The sequence below is a fragment of the Humulus lupulus genome, chromosome X (assembly GCF_963169125.1).
Source record: "Humulus lupulus chromosome X, drHumLupu1.1, whole genome shotgun sequence".
NCBI classification, from domain to species: Eukaryota; Viridiplantae; Streptophyta; class Magnoliopsida; order Rosales; family Cannabaceae; genus Humulus; species Humulus lupulus.
In genome coordinates, this window is record NC_084802.1 from 259062386 (window position 1) to 259079333 (window position 16948).

At 41.8% G+C, this 16948-nt stretch overlaps 2 protein-coding genes across 2 annotated transcripts; one reads left to right on the forward strand and one right to left on the reverse strand.

The window, feature by feature from the left end:
• Nucleotides 1–10420: 10420 nt before the first annotated feature.
• Nucleotides 10421–10933, reverse strand: LOC133806933 (uncharacterized). The gene is made up of 2 exons (XM_062245024.1): nt 10892–10933; nt 10421–10729 (listed from the first exon to the last, which is right to left on the reverse strand). The coding sequence occupies exons 1-2, from the start codon at nt 10931–10933 to the stop codon at nt 10421–10423; spliced, it is 351 nt and encodes a 116-aa protein (XP_062101008.1).
• A 1538-nt stretch (nt 10934–12471) lies between these two features.
• LOC133807177 (uncharacterized) lies at nt 12472–15626 on the forward strand. Its single transcript, XM_062245348.1, has 5 exons — nt 12472–13426; nt 13795–14262; nt 14558–14935; nt 15010–15077; nt 15186–15626. Exons 1-5 carry the CDS (start codon nt 12770–12772, stop codon nt 15391–15393), a joined length of 1779 nt encoding a protein of 592 aa, XP_062101332.1. The 5' UTR covers nt 12472–12769; the 3' UTR covers nt 15394–15626.
• Nucleotides 15627–16948: the final 1322 nt, after the last annotated feature.

The window sequence follows — 16948 nt, forward strand, 5'->3', positions numbered from 1 at the left end:
ACAGCGTGTGTCAGCAACAGCGGATCCTTACTGCTACTGATGGCCCATTTCTCAGAATTGAGCTCGCACAAGCTCAGGGCCATGTCCTCCATCATCTCAGCTCCGAACGGCGCCAATGCACGTCCGAGCCTAGGCACCAGCCTCTTCTCCAAGGCTGGACCATCCAAAACCGCTCCGGCCGGGTGAAGGGATTTCACCCCCTCGGCCAGCTCAGCTCTCTTCACGGCAGACAAGTTATCCGCCCTTCCCTGAGTAACAGCCTTCTCCGCCTCTAACCGCCTCTTCAAAAAACTATCGGCCCGTCTTACACCCTCCAGGAGGGCAGCGGGGAAACTGGTTCGCTTCCACGGGAAGTGGAACTTCAGGCCAGGCAGAGGAAGGTTGGTTGTCTGAGAAGAAGGAGACCCCGGAAGGGTGGACCCCCTTTGGGCTGGAGGAGGAGGCAGACGGGGTATTAAGGCCCCGGTCTGTTGCTTTTGCTGCTGCGGCAGCAGAAGTAATTGCCCTTGTTGCTGCTGCTGGTTTGGATGTTGTTGTTGCTGCTGCTGTGACATTGGTGATTGTCTCTATTGTTCTTGTTGCTGCTGTTGTTGTAGTTGTGGTTGCTGTCGTTGCTGTTGTTGTTGCCTTCGACCAGGAGAAGAGTGTCTAAGGCGTTTCTTCTTAGCGCCCTCAGCATCTTCTCCGAGACGCTTGCTCACCCCAGTTGTCCTCACGGGGAACACAAGCCCTTCCCCGTCGCTGCTGCTACTCGAGACCATCATAGTCTCGGAAGGCCCGTCAGCGGGAGACTTCTCTACCCTCGGAGACGCTTGCGCCTCGCCACTTGTCTTCTTGGGGGAGGCAGCTTTACCTCCCCTACCAGCCTTGGTCTTCCGTCCTTTCCCCGTGGACGGGTCTTGGCTGGTGGCAGCCTTCTTAATGAGCAAAGTAACCCTCCCCAACATCTTGGCTTCTGGATACTCTGCAAGAAACGTACAAAGCAAGGTTAACGAACCAACAAGCAATGAGAAAGAAGATAAGCGGAAGACAAGACAATCAACAACATAAAAGCACAAGCAAGCCCGCCAGCAGGGAACAAGAAACAAGAAAAAGGAAAGTTTGAGAGGGATGACCATGCACGAGAAACGTGGATGGCCTTCCCCGAGCAAAACAAAACACCGCTTCCTGCTCCAGGAAGCTCCCGTACTCCTTGAAGTCCGGGAATGACATGCTGAGGGAAGAAGGGTCAACCATGATGACACCTTCTGGCAGACTACCGTCACTCAGACACCCGAGGAGCTCATCTACCCTATCGCAATATCTGTCGAAGGGTATCCTACGCGGATCTAGCCTAAGGAAACGGGGATCAAACCCCATCTGAGAGGTCCGGGAAACCTCAGACAGGCTGGGGGTGTGGATCAATCGAAAACTAGTCTTACCTCTCCCGGAGGTACTAGCCCCCGGAACCCCTTCGTTAGGGTAAGCCGCGGCGTGGCGAGCCTCGATCTCCTCTTCCTCCGGCTGGGGGTCGGGGAACCTCTCCGCCCAACTAGGAGATAAAGTATTTTCGTCCCGGGCTGCTTGGGTGATCACCTTGGACAGCTCCAGGGCAATCTGCTCCCGGATGTCAGCTGACACCTGACTTTGCCCCCTGCCACTCACTGGCTCGATGTTTTGGAAAGAGGCGAGTAGCCCATACTCCCTCAATGATTCGGAGGTCACAAGTCCCTCCACTTTCAACTCTTCCTCAGAAAGCCCTTCGTAGAACTTGGACCTCCTTATCATCTCCGCGCAGCGAGGTGTCCGCGGAACGACTTCTGCAAAAATCAAATACAAGCGTTAGAGACCCTCCTAAAAGGCAAATCAAACGCAAAGAAACAAAGTTGAAAAGGAGAGGAAGGAGCACTTACCAGGGATTTTGAAGTCCAAAGATAGGGCTGGCACCCTCTTCAGCGGGAAGCCAGTCGTCAGGAACCAGTATTCCCGGAGGTCTGGAACCCTCGCGGTATGACAAGTGGGGCACATCACGTCCGGGTGCCTTTCCAGCCTGTAAAACCCCACCTTGTCTGAATGACCCCTCATAGGCTGAGACTTCAACCCGTAGAAGTACAGCACCTCCTCCGGGGTAGGAGCTTCCAGTTTCCGGGACTTGCAAAAGATGAACCACCCCGCTAAGAGCTTGTAGCTGGGAGGAATCAATTGGAAGGGGGCAATCCCCGCCTTCACACAGAAATTGGCGAAGTAACTCCTTAGGGGCAAGTGCGCCCCACACACTATGTGTGCCCAGCTCCAGGCACCAAAGCCCTCGTGACTCTGGCTAGCCGACTCGCCCAGCACCGACAGACGGTGCCACATCAGACCTGGGATGTTCTTCAGGCCTGCCTCGGAGGAATACAGCTCCAGCATGCCATAATTCCTGAAAAGGTTCGGCTTTTGGTCCATCTCCCAGATGGAACTATTGGAGGTCGGTGGGCTAGCCGCGACCACTTTCGCCTTTCCTTTCCCCTTTGCACCAGCGACAGGAGAGCCCTTCTCCTGGGCAGAATCAGCCTCCCCCACAGCAAGGAGTTGTTCCTTTGAGATGTTCGTCACTGGACAAAAGAAAGAAAGAAGAAAACACTCTAAGCAGTCAGCACCCTTGTCATACCCTAGTGGTATCAAAGGCGTCGGGGAGACCCTCCCCGAAAACTGCTTGGAGAGGCTCCCACCGAGCTTACCGAGGGATTGGCACCATGCCACCCGAAGGGCAGCAAGGAACCGGACTCAGACTCTGAGCCTGAGCCCACCAAAAGAAGTGTTTTTCCAGAGAAAAGACACCCTAAAGGCGTTCATGCTTATGCCCTAAAACAGCAAAACAAGGAACGACTTTCCAAACGCAAATCGCCAAAAGCATGCAAAAAAGGGCTACTTATCGACTCACATCAATCACATGCCTACCAAAGCCCTATTCACGCATGCACATAAGCGATAATGGCAGAAACCTCTACTCTAACAACTACCAACAACCTAAGGTTTGGGAGGAAAGAGCAAAGTAGAAATACTTACTGATATTCGGGTAGTTGGAGGTTGAAGGAGTAACTGGATCACTGCACAGCACGATCGCGAGAAGTAAAAGCTGCAAAGACGAACGACGATTCAAACCAGGAACTTCGACGAATAAACCCACTGCCAAATCAAAAGAAAAGTTTCCAGATCCTTACCAAAAGAAGTGGCAAGTCCGGAGGAACAGAAGCTGGGAAGCCTGAGAGTTCGAAGGTTTGGAAATCTGAAAATCCGAAAGATAGAGAATTTGAGAGCGTAAAGAGGAAGAAAGGTCCTTTCCCTCGTTTTTATAGCAGGGAAGAAGCCGTTTCGAATTCCTCAAATGGACGGTCCCGATCTTCCCATTCCGTGTGCATCAGATCCAACGGCTGGAGATGAAGCGACGATCCTATTTATGACTCCTCGGATGGGAATAAAGTATTTATTTCCCATCATTACACCACCTCGGGCCCGGAGTACCATTAAAAACCGTCAAATCATTACTCAGATGACTGACGCACGCATACTCAACCAGTCGCCTCACGCACACGTTTTGGTCGCAGAACCATTCCCAGCATGACACGTGGTCCTTGCCGCACTTGAGTACTTGAGTTCAAACAAAAGAAAATTCCCTTTCTTTTTCATACTAACACTCAGGCGGGAAAAAGGAACCCTTCCGGGAACACAGAAGGTGGCCCCTCGCCTAATCTAAGAGACCGAAATACCCGGAAGACTGTACAAGCCCCCGGATCTCTCAAAGCTCCGTGACCTTGGGGGGTAAATGTTATCCAGATTTCCGGATAGCGTTTAGATTGATGTCCTCGGGGAAGCAGAATTGTCGATGTCTTTCACGGTAGGTGACCAGAGCTCGCGGATGGACAGAAAGGCTTTGCCTCTCCCGTTTAGTGTCCGGATTACTCTTCCAAGCAAACACAACACGGAAACTCGTCAACTCTCCCGGACTCCCGAAGGGGTATCCTTCGGGGAAGCCCCTTCCAGGAGAAGCTCTTCGAGTGGTCTCAGCGGAAACAGTTCCGTGCCTCGCACGGAACAAAACCAAACGATCGAGTCCTGGAGGAGGCATATTTGGAATGATATCCGCCTGACACAGGATCCCGCCTGACATGCCCGTCAGGTCAAAGCCGCACACATCCCAGCACGCCTAAGGGTACCTTTTCGCCTACTGTTCCGCTGACAACTTGGAGAAGACGGCTGACTTTGTGTGTTCCCCATACTTTCACGTAAATATACCCACATAGAGTCTTGTAGCCATGCTACTACAGTAATTGTATCCCCTATTTATGGCTGGTGTAATTAAGACTCATGTACGTAGAGAAAAACCCTAATCCGAAACCCTAGCTATAAAGACCCCTTCATTTTACAAGAAGGGGGGCCAACAAATCACATAGCAAGAACTCTGCTAAAATCTCTCTAGCTTCTTCTTCTTCAAGAGAACCCGAGAGAAACATTGTGAGTGTGTGAAGTTCTTATACACCAGCCATCTTACTGTAATCCTTTCCAAGTATAATAACATCGACTCGTGGATTAGGGCTCGTTAACGCCTGAACCACGTAAAAACACTGTTTGTTTGGTTACATTTTAGTATTTCTACAGTTCTTATCTTTTTATTATTCTGTTTGTATTCGTTTCCGAAAAACTCGGTAAACACTCAGTCTATCCCAGCTCTCCTCTGAGCTTTGCTCCAAGAAAATCCCAGAAAAGTGGTGAGAGAACCACAAACCGACCCGAGGGAGTGCAACTCTGTTTTTCCCTTCCTTTTCTCTTTTCTTTCTTTTTCCTTCTTTTCTCTCTTTCAGACTTCTATAACTTTCTACAATTCCCACTAACATAAAGCCTCAGCATATCTATCCCTACATGCAAAATGACCTTAATGCCCTCCCCTTTATTTCTAATCCTTTAGTCCACTTAAGGGCATTCTAGTCATTTTACCCAATTCCCGCTAACTCCTCGAGTGTCTCTAATATTTCCTGCTTAACTCCCGATACATAATTAATCACCAATAATATTCCTCAATGTCAAGAAAGACTCCAGTATACTCACTAAATTCCCATTTATACCCCTAAGCTCACCCCGAGCCGGGTATAAATCCCCGCCATAACTTTTTCGCTACTTTGCTCACTAGGATCGTCTCGAGTCACAGATCACAGATATATCCACATAATAATGTGGTCTCGACAATTTTCACATATATCAAAGCAGTTATGCCCATAATGGCCAAAATTACGATTATGCCCTTCTAACCTAATCAGGGCCTACATGCATACTACTACACATAGTCATGCATCTCAGATATTCAAATAGTCATATAACATGCTTTAAATCATAATCATGCATCTTACTCATTGAAGTCACACATAATTCCCATTATGCCCTCCAGGCACACTAATCAAGGCCCTTAAGCCTTATTAGTGAATTTGGGTCGTTACAGTTAGCATCTATTGTAACGACCCAAAATCGCTAATAAGGCTTAAGAGCTTTGATTAGTGTGCCTGGAGGGCATAATGGGATTTATGTGTGATTTTCATGAGTAAATGCGTGATTATGATTTAAAGCATGTTATATGACTAATTGAACATTCGAGATGCATGACTATGTGGTTAGTATGCATGTTAGGTGAAATAAATATGCATGTGGACCCCGTTTGCATGATAGGGGTAAATTGGTAATTTTAGCCCGCTGAGGGCATATATGTGATAATTGTATTATGTGATTTGTACCACGTGAGTGTGGTGTTATTATTGTGATGCACGTGCCGAGACGGTCCTAGAGAGCTAGTTTACTCAAAAGTCACAACGGGATTTTATACCCGGCTCGGGAGGAGCCTAGGGGTACTTTGGGAATTTTATGGTTAGGTAGAGAATTAGCAGTTAATGGTTATTGGTGATTGAGTAACCTGGGTAACCATTAGTTACTGCTGTGAGTAACAAGTTTAGTTGGAAAATGGTAGAATTGAAATATTAGTGAAAGGACTAGAGTGCCCTTGAAGGCTTAGTTGGGAAAGGATTATTTGAAGGGGTAGCATGGTCATTTGGCAAGGGGTTTAGACAATTTTCAGCTGGGATTATAGGGTACACAGTTTGGGCATTTGGGTTATTTGTTGGCTTTGTTAAAAATAAAGAGAAGGAAAGTTAGGGCAATGAGAAGAAGAAGAAGAAGAAGAAGAGGAGTGAAGGGGCTGAAATTGGAGACTTAGGAGATGAATCAAGGAAGCTTAGGGTTGGATTCTTCATTCAAGGTAAGGATTCTATGTAATTTAAGGCTTGTTTCTGTTATGGTTTGAGGAATTTAAGCATGGTTTAAGTTTGAGTTTTGGGTTTTATATTTTCTGAAGTTGAAAATCAAAGATGTGGATTTTGGGGATTTGATTGTGTGTTTGGGTTTCTTTAATAATGTTTCTGAGTTGTTAGATGGTCTATGTGGGGTTTTGAATTGATTTTTGGGGCTTGGGTACCTGCTTGGGATGATTTGGAGTGGTGTTAGCTCGGGGACAACGCAGGGAATAACCCAGAATTTTGGGTTCGCGTAGGAGCGCCGTGGCCCTGTTCTTGGGCGCCGCGGCGCGAGGCTATTTCTGGGCAGGGGGAGGCTTCTGACTTGCTGGGTGCCGCGACCCTATTGGGCAGGGCGCCGCGGCCCTCTTGGGTAGCGCCGCGGCGCTAGGCCATTTTCAGTACTTGAAATTTTGCATTTTTGAGCTTTTACTCCGGGGGTTCGGGGGGATGTTTCCAATGATTTGTTTTAGGAATTTGGGAGTCCCGAGAGTGTGGAATTGGTTCCGGGAAGTGATTTTGAATTGATTAGTATTAAAGGATATTTTATACGTGTGTGACTAGGTCTTTGTGAAGCTCGGGTTAGAGGACCGTGCTCGCGGCTTTAGTGCATCAGGAAACTCGGAATGCAGGTAAGAAAACTATAACACCCGTAGGATAGGGCATGGGCCCATAGTGTGATTGCGGGGCACGACCCTATATTGCATGATGAGATGATTGCAGGGCACGACCCTATATTGCATTACATGTTAGGGTGTAGACTTAAATGAATTGATATTTGTTTGAATGTTGTTTGAGTTATACTATATGTGATTATAGTGGAATGATACGATGCGGAGCCGAGAACGGCAATGGAGCCGAGAACGGCGAAAGGCCGAGAACGGCAATGGAGCCGAGAACGGCGAAAGGCCGAGAACGGCAATGGAGCCAAGAACGGCGAAAGGCCGAGAACGGCAGTGGGGCCGGTAGTAACACTTAGCACATGGGATGCTTATGGTCAGGGTAGGACCCAGTGGATACGTGTGATATCCCTACGGTGAGGACCGAGACCCCAGGCTGTGGTAAGGCTTCTGGGGCGACATGGCCGTGTTTGCTTAGTCTAATGGTTGACCTGTTTATCTGTGGACTATCTGATATGATTAACTGTATAATTTGCATATGTTATGTACTGCATGAGTTTTCTTGCTGGGCTTAGGCTCACGGGTGCTCTGTGTTGCAGGTAAGGGCATAGATTGAGTCAACCAACCATGAGTACGGAGAGCGTGAAGCGACGCGTACATGTTTGGCCTGCCCGACTGCTTTGGTTGGGGGTTTATTTGAGAAATGGCTGTAATAATCTATGATTTTTATAACTAATCAATTGTAAACTTATTTCAAGATGTAAATAGTTTTCAAACCTTATTTTGGGATCCCAAATGTTTAATACTAGAAGTTTTTAATGAAATAACGCATTTTCAAGGATTACAGCCTTAACGTTTAATTAGTCACACTTTCGTTTTAAAAACCTCGGTTAGCGAGTTCATTGCACACTGTTTTGTCTTAAAACTCACTTGGTAACGGCTCTAAGGAAGTAGGGCGTTACATCTATTTTGAGGCTAGCCGCAATCCTTGAGGGGTTGGGCCTCGACCCTAGCCCAAGGTGCAAGGTGACTTGTGGGTTTTGACTTGGGAACTTAATTGCTAAGGCTCGGGATGGATTTTATCACCCGGATTGATAGAATTCAAGACCCCGGAGATTAGAATTATGGCTCGAAGCTATTTAGTGGATTAGAACTTGATGGATGAAATTGTTAATGCGTTGTGACTAGGGTTTCGGCGAGGCTCAGACTATGGAACTGTGCTCGGGACATTGGTGCCTAGAAAGCTCGGGACACAGGTAAGAAAACTACTGTTCCCATAGAGCTTTTGTTGCAGGGCTCGGCCCTATATGATTGAGTTGCAGGTCTCGGCCCTATATGATTGTGTTGCAGGGCATGGCCCTTTGATTGAATTTATATGTGTTTAGATTTATGCTTAGCTTTATCATATGTGTATGTAAATGATGGAATGACAAAGGGCCGGGAACGGCGAAGGCTGAGAACGGCAAGGGGTTGGGTGCAGCGTTTAGCACGCGGAGTGTGAGTTGCCAGGGTGAGACCCCAAGAGATACCTGGGATATCCTTACGGTTTAGACCGTGAACCCAGTGCCTAGTAAAGCGCCTAGGACGGCATGGCCGTACATGTATGACCTGGTGTTGGCTTGATATTATATTAAGTATTTGATATACGTTTATTATCTACTTGTGAGGGTTTTCTTGTTGAGCTTCGGCTCACGGGTGCTCTATGGTGCAGGTAAAGGCAAAGGAAGAGTCGATCAACCTTGAGTATGGCAAGTGGGATGAGCGGCGCGTACATGTCTGGTCTGTCTGGTTGCCACAGCCAGGGGTGTTTTTGGGAGATGTTTGTACAAAACCTGAATTTTGTCGTTTAGTCAACTCTAATTATATTTTGAGTTGTAAATACTTCTAAACAATGTTTTTGGGATCCCAAATGTTAAATGTCTTATAAATTTTCAATAAAAGATTTGTTCTCAAGTTTATGACTTTGATTATGATTTAATTACACTTTTGTCTTAAAACCTCGATTAGCAAGTTAATTACACATTTTAAACTCACTTAGTAACGACTCTAAGGCAGTAGGGCATTACAGTATCCCGCATCCACTAAATAATATTTTCCTGTCAAATACAAGATAAAAAATATAATTAAAGAAATTGTAGAGATTTTATTTTTTATTTTTAAAGTATGTGTGTAAATTGTAACCTTGAGGTGGTTTTGGAAAATTTGATGTTGGATCACGTAAAGCTGATAAAAATATTCTTGTGTCATGGGCAGAACCTTCCCACCTAGCATATGCATATATAAACTGCATATCGAAATTACATATTGCCATAATATTCTGAGTCGGTATCCATTTTCTACCAATAAACGGTACTTGATCTTCAGGAGGAATTATGGCATTCACATGCACACCGTCTATTGCACCAATACAATTCTAGGAGAAAAATCAAATTATAAACATTATACTTTGAATAAAAAAGAAAAATAAAACATAATTTTGAAGTATCACTTACCTTAAAATGAGGCATATATCTTGAATCATTCAATATCTCTTCAGGAACATCTTTAAATTATGGGTTAGGTGGTTTTAATACATCTACACTCATATGACATAAAACATCTAAAACCTTGTTGAGATATCGACTAACTGTCTCGCCTGAGTGCTAAAATCGCTCTTGTGTTAACCGATTTCCAGCACCATGACCTACCGTGAGTAAAAACATGCCTAATATTTCAAGAAAACACATTCTCTTTGAGCCCTTAAATCCATAATTAGTTTCCAATTCATTGCATAATTTAATGAAAACATCTTTCTCCATCCTAAACATCCTATAACATCTACTTTCATTTCCTTGTAATATTTCCATCAGCCACATATGACCAGTTTGAGAAGAATTCATACAAGGAGTCTGTTCAATGTATGTTGTATGATAATGTTGATTAAGACATGCGGTTACACATACTGATTGTAACTCAATCTCCTCATCAGTATCTACTATTATTTATAATGTAAAACAAACTTGCCAATATTAATTTAATTATTAATACATATGAAAAAGCCATAACACAAAATCTAGAAAGCATATGCAAGTAAAAGAAATAATATAACAAACATAAATTAAATAGTCATAACAAAGTTTTGAGAACAATACAAGTAAAAGAAATAATTCAACAAACATATTTTAAATACTTATAACACAAAGTTTGAAAGTAAATACTTAAACTGTAAGCCATTTAAGCATCATAGTTATAGTAGACTGGCAGCATCATGCTCATACTTGAGCCATTTAAGCTTGAGTTCGAGTTCTTTCAATGAAAAAAAGATCTCTCTCTTCTCTTTCACTATAAACAAGCGAGTTGCAAAGAAATACAAGTCGCTCCCAACCTCAATTCCAGGTAAAGAATCTAACACTTTCATAACTTTTGATATACTACTCACATTAGCTATTTCAATAGTTCTACTTCTAGTCTCCACAACATCAACAAGACGGCCAATTTGTTCAAATATCATTGTAGACCTTCCCTTCTTCATTTTCCCTTTTTCTTTTTCACTTTTTTATTTTGTTTCTCAAGTAGCTCAGTTGATCTCTTGTTATTTCCCTCTTCAGACATTCTATCAATATTAGCCATCTCTGGCTCATCATCACTACTCCCAAGTTGTTCATATAAGGTTCTGTTATCATTAAAGGTTTTTTCAGACTCAAATGGAATTATTCCAGACGAAGGTGTCCAAGCATACTCTTCTGTAGCAACAATGTTCATGAAAATCCTATCTAGCTGTTGCTCTAACTCTGGTTCAATTCCCCGAATGTGAAACTTTGCAGCATTGGGATGACTCTACAAAAAGAATTTGTTAATTAAATGTAAAATTCATAAAATAATATTTTAATTTAATAAAAGTATTTAACAAGATTTACATGTACCTGTAATATACTATTCCACCAATTTTTAGATGCATCAATTGTTTTTTTTTTTTTTTTTTTATATTCCATCATAAACCAGTTTCTTTGCCAATGAGTTGCTTCCAAAGCTTCCAATCATTTTTTAACCCATCCCACTTATTTTTTAGTTGCTTTCAGTAAACTTGATAACAAATATAAACTCTTCATATTTGTTATCAAGTTTACATAGCCAATTTTATCTAAATAAGTAGTAGGGCGATGACCATCGTCAACCTCTTTGATGCAAAAATCCAAGAATGGATTCACTGCCTTAGGATCCCTACTGCTTTACATCTTGGTATATCACTCTCATTTTTAATACACGCATTTTTTTTATTCTCCATCTAATTAAAGTAAAATAATAAGTAATGGTATATGTACTTAGCTATGTTTTATTCGAATTTCATTTATAAAAGATTATATTATTCAAAACAATATTGAACTAAAAAGAATGAGGCACTATACATGTACTTAACTATCTTAATTAATCATTTTAATCCTAAGAAAAATAGAAATCATCTTTACAAATCTTTTTGTCAAATCCTAGGCCAAAGACTAATTTATCATCTTTATTATTGTTGTTGTTCATGTGTTAGAGTTTATATTGTCTATATACTATGATTTTGAAATCTCGTTATATAACTTATCTCATTGCTACTACCGGCAAAATTGTTAAATATTAAAGCTTTGATCAAAATTGTTTAAGCACCAAATTATTATGAATATATGTATATATATATATATATATATAACAAATGAAACAAATGCAATCCTGTACCAAATATATATATACCTATATAAATATATATGTTATACAAACTAATACATGTTATCTTAATAGTTTATGAAACAATAGAATATGTAAGGCTCGAAAATTCATGGCAAGAAAAAAAAAGATATATTAACTAAGTACATATAACCTAATAGAGACAAAATAATTTAAAAAACTATGGCAAAATAAAAAAAAAGTAGTATAATAGATTAATGAACAACATATATAGAAAATACATACCAGTAATAATTACGAAGAGATGGATGTTGGCAAGAAGTGTCAGCTAGTAGTAATTTTATTTTACGAAAGATGAAATATGTTGAGATAGAAAAAAATTCTAAAATTAAAGTAGGTAAAATGAGAATTTTTTGATTAGATTAATGATAATTTAGTCCAATAAAATATTCATTAAATCAATAAATTTACTCCATGAAAAAACTAAATTTTACAGGAAACTTTTACTTAAATTGTTTTAAAAATTTATTTAAAAATTTTATCAAACACTTTTTAATTCATAACTTCTAAAACAAAAAAACAAGTATTTTTAACTTTTTTTTAAAAGCTATCTCAAACTAGCACTTCACACAGCTGGGAGCATCTCATTTCACACCCGATACATCAGACCAGTCATGGATTGTTGACTCACTTATGTAAACGTGTCATGAGCACAACCACCAATAGCGAGATGCATCACAGTGGATGGTGAAGTACAGCAGCAGGGGAAACTTTCTATGTGTTTTGTCTTCTCCGGGCTTTGAAAATGTTTTAGCCTTACATCATAACAAAATGGGCTACAACTAAAACCCTAGGCTAGACCCAGGAGCCCCGTAAAAAGACAAAAAATAGAAACAAAACCCTTGTCTCTCTGTCTCTGGTCTATGACCCAAACGCAAACCCAAACCCAAAGACCCACTAATTAGTTTTTAATGGTTAAAAATTCGATTAATGGAAAACCCTAATAAATAAAATATCCATTTCCCCTAGCTATTCCATTCTCAAAACCCTGACAAAACAAACCCAATTTAATTCAAAACCGTCTACAGTCGGACCACTACAGAGTGAGTTTAGATAATAGTCCTCCTCCTTCTTCTTCTTCCCGCCCTTTAGAGCCATACATGTAGTTACAGAGTATACCTAAAAGGGTTTTTGAGATGCTTGAGAGTTATGCAGAAACTGTTGAGGAGAAGCCCTTCTGGCCCCGTTCTTTGCACTCTGGGTAGTCCTACTCTCGGTCCATTTTCCTTCTGCATCGATAAAAGCTTTCTCTCGTTGGGTTTTAGGAACCCCTCTGTCTCTTTTTCTTTTTCTTCGTCTGTCTTCTCTATGCCCGCCATCTCTTCTTTTGCTAGCGGCTCAGCCTTTTCCGGCTCTTTTTCCAAGACACGTGCTTCTGCCATTTCTTCTCGCTTCGCTGCCGCCGCTGCTGCTTCCAGAAACTGCTGCATTTGCCGATGCTCTTTCGAGAACAGGGCTCCGTTTCGGGCGTGGGTAGTGTGTAAGAACGGTCGACCCGGGTACAGGGCCGCGTGGCTGCGAACTGCCTCCGACGGTTCGTTGTCTACGGCTGCCGTGGACGGTACGAAGAAGTCGGAAAAGGGTTTAGAGTGTTTTAGTGACGATGAAGGTGGAGAGGCCAAAACGGGTTCGCAGGAGAAGCTAGTGCGGTTGCATAGGAGGCAAAGAGGCTCGTCCAGTGGTGGTGCTTTGACCGATAACCCGGACTTGTTGACCATTCCTGGTGTGGGTCCGAGGAATTTGAGGAAGCTGGTCGAGAACGGGATTTCCGGTGTTGCTGAACTCAAGCAATTGTATAAAGATAAGGTACTGGACTGGGCTATCAAGCTATTCGTTTTTCTTTGTATTTTTTTGTGGTTTACTGTTGTAGCTTGTCAAATATATCGTAAGAATATCTCTGGTGGGTTTTGTTAAATATTGAAAAATTGATGTGCTTTACTATATTGGATAAATCCTTTTGGCGTGGAATTTATGAGCTTTTTTTTTCGTTGTTAGAAATGTTAATTTGAGCTTGGTGAACTTGCCTGCCATGATTTTACGCTTTAAAATTGTAAAAATTGCTTAAGCAAGCTAGGCAGTTTTTATTTTTTTATTTTACTACCACGAGTTGTTATATGTTGAATGGTGTATTGACTCTGGAACTGTCTTTACCATGTATTCTGTGCTGCTTGCAGTTCTTTGGAAAATCTAGTCAAAAGATGGTGGAGTTTTTGCAGAGTTCTGTAGGGATCATTCACCGTATCCATGCCGAGAGTATAACTACTTACATCAAAGAGAGTGTTGATGAAGATTTGAAGGAGGACGGTTCCAACTCGGATGCGATGTTAGGCCAGAAGAAACGACTTACTTTCTGTGTTGAGGGGAATATCAGCGTTGGAAAGACAACATTCCTGCAGAGAATAGCTAATGAAACAATTGAGCTGCGCGATCTTGTTGAGGTGGTTCCAGAACCTATTAATAAGTGGCAGGATGTTGGACCCGATCACTTTAACATATTAGATGCTTTCTATGCTGAGCCGCAGAGGTATGCCTACACCTTCCAGAATTATGTTTTTGTGACAAGGGTGATGCAGGAGAGAGAGTCATCTGGTGGTATCAAGCCCCTCAGGTTGATGGAAAGGAGTGTTTTCAGTGATAGAATGGTAATGATTTTACAATTGTTTCATTCTTCATTTGCAGGGCGAGCTGAAGTAATTTTGGATTACTTTTTTTTTGTTTTTAAATCTCTCTTGTTTTGAAGTACTGTATCAAGTAAAATACTTAATTTTAGTCTATAGGAAGATTTCGATGGTTTCTCAAGTCTGTCTAAGTCGACTAAAACTGATGGAATAATTTTGCAGTGCTTTCATTTTCATGTTTGGTTTTCGGAGGAAGTATGACTAGTTTTAGGGGAAGTTTCAAGGCTGATGCATTTTATCTCACTCTTGTTTAATGAAGGTCTTTGTGCGAGCTGTTCATGAAGCAAATTGGATGAATGAGATGGAGATCAGTATTTATGACTCCTGGTTTGATCCAGTTGTCTCATGCTTGCCTGGGCTTATTCCAGATGCTTTCATCTACCTTAGAGCAAGTCCTGATACTTGTCACAAGAGAATGAAGCTGCGGAAAAGAAACGAGGAAGGAGGAGTGACATTAGACTATCTCCGTGACTTGCATGAAAAGCACGAGAGCTGGCTTTTCCCATATGAAAGTGGCAATCATGGGGTCTTAGCTGTCAATAAGCTACCTTTACATTCAGACAACTCTTTGCATCCTGACATTAGGGGGCGTGTATTCTTCTTAGAGGGCAATCATATGCATTCGAGTATTCAAAAGGTATATCTATATTTGTCTTGAATCTATCCTCTTGTAAGCAGTAGAACTTGGCTTACTTATCTTTGTATAATTAGGTACCTGCTTTGGTTCTCGACTGTGAGCCCAACATTGATTTCAGTACAGACATTGATGCAAAGAGGCAGTAAGTTTACAGTTGCTAGCTCCCTGATGTCATTTTCATTTTGAAAAGTCTATTTTTTCCCCCATTGAATACTTATTGCTTGTTTCCAACTTTGGCTTTTGGGTGAAGGTATGCTCGCCAAGTTGCAGAGTTCTTTGAATACGTGAAGAAAAAGAAAGAAGATGAACCTATAAATGCTAGTGAAGGCAAGAAGACCAAGCAACCTCAGATATTGCTGCCTCCTGATGGCGAACTATGGGTTCCTAATAAGCATTTTCCGGGGTCAGCCCTCAAATCTCTGGATTTCAGACGAGCCATGTCGTTCCTGTCTGGCTAAAGCTATTATATGCTATCTAACCGTTTGAAGGTATTTTAGTTCATCTAAGGAGTGAGTGTGGTTGGGAGGGGGAGGGGGGGTCTTGTTTTGTTTAGGGAAGTTGTCTCTGAGTGATGATATGTATATCTAAAGATTCTTGTGCATGTATAAAAATGTTTAGGTGTGTACCTTGGAGATGTAGAGAAATAGTTGTACGGTTTCCAAAGACTTAAAGACTTCTGGTTCTTCCTTTACTTGGCGTTTTATTTACTTTAATGTGATCATTTTGTACCCACAGAAATTGCTGGGATCATTCATATGCCTATATTAAACCTGAAGGGTTTTTTACTCCAAACATCAGGAGAGCCAAAATCAGATATTTTGTTTTTTGGGGAAAGATAGTTGGCTGAGTTCTGACTTTGCAAGATTATCTATACTTCGTTTCAATTAGTCTGGAGGACATTGGCGCTAAAATGTCTTTTATTTTTGGATAAAAGTTGTATTTAAACGATCATTGAGACAATGACGGCAAAATCTTAAAAATAAAAGCTTCATATATTTTAAATAGAAAATTTCAAGGGATATGTATATAGTGATTTTTTTTTTAAAATGCCAACATAAGATGTTATTCCAAATATATGACAGTTTTAAATTTTTGGACAAAAATATCTTTGACATTCAAATATTCTCTTTCTTAGTCCGAACTCTCTCTCATTCTAATTTTGTAGATCTAAAAAAAAATTTAAAAATTTAAAAAAACAATCATATGAAATTGGCATTTGAGTGAAAAGAAAAACTTTCAAAGTTTTTGTCAAATTTCAGTTTTAGTGCTGAGCATTGAAATTGCATCGAAAACATATCTGTTGACGCAGTTCTTCGCCAACAGGTAATTAAGAAAATAAGAGGAAGGGATTAGTGCTTAACTATGAACCGAAATAGATGAATGATCTTTTGGAAATGGACTGGTGACACAATTACGTTTTTTAGGTGGTTCAAAGGTTAAAATCCTTCTACTCCACCAGTCAATATTATTGATATATGCCTGATATTCTTTTACAGGGTATTTCCTTACATAATAGAATCCAACCCTTTGCAACTCCCAGGGTCTCCATATTTATAGGAGAGGGCACCTGGGAGTTGGTAAGAAGGTCATCCCGTGACCTTCTTACCTATCATATCACTTCTGTGACATTCATGATTAATTACTAAAACCTGACACATGAAGTGTGGTCTAATCAATAGGTAAGAGGGATAATGGGCCGCACGACCCAACCCAATCGTGGGCGCCTGAATACGCACGTTCATGCTACGTGTCTGAGAAGTCAGGGATATATCAGACACGTGATGTCTGATATATGCACGTTTACCTTGCGTGGTTGACTTTACAAAAGGTCATAGCCTCCAACTCTAGCTCGTACCACGAGCTGGATGCTTCCCTCAACCTATGGCCTTCAGAGTCCAGACTCAGTCCTTAAGTAATCTTGGTGAACCCTTTGGATACCCGAGCTAACGAGGTAGGACCTGGCGACAGCAGCTCCGGTCATGGGGGATCCACGTGGCTGATATGATTTAGGCC

Bases quoted from the DNA above. Each gene is read 5' to 3' on its own strand.
- LOC133807177 (XM_062245348.1), top strand. From the start codon at position 12,770: ATGCAGAAACTGTTGAGGAGAAGCCCTTCTGGCCCCGTTCTTTGCACT. The intron at 14,936-15,009 runs GTATATCTATAT...TTGTATAATTAG, and splicing joins TGCATTCGAGTATTCAAAAG to GTACCTGCTTTGGTTCTCGA. The intron at 15,078-15,185 runs GTAAGTTTACAG...TTTTGGGTGAAG, and splicing joins GACATTGATGCAAAGAGGCA to GTATGCTCGCCAAGTTGCAG.
- LOC133806933 (XM_062245024.1), bottom strand. From the start codon at position 10,933: ATGATTGGAAGCTTTGGAAGCAACTCATTGGCAAAGAAACTG. The intron at 10,730-10,891 runs GTTTATGATGGA...TTCTTTTTGTAG, and splicing joins ACTCATTGGCAAAGAAACTG to AGTCATCCCAATGCTGCAAA.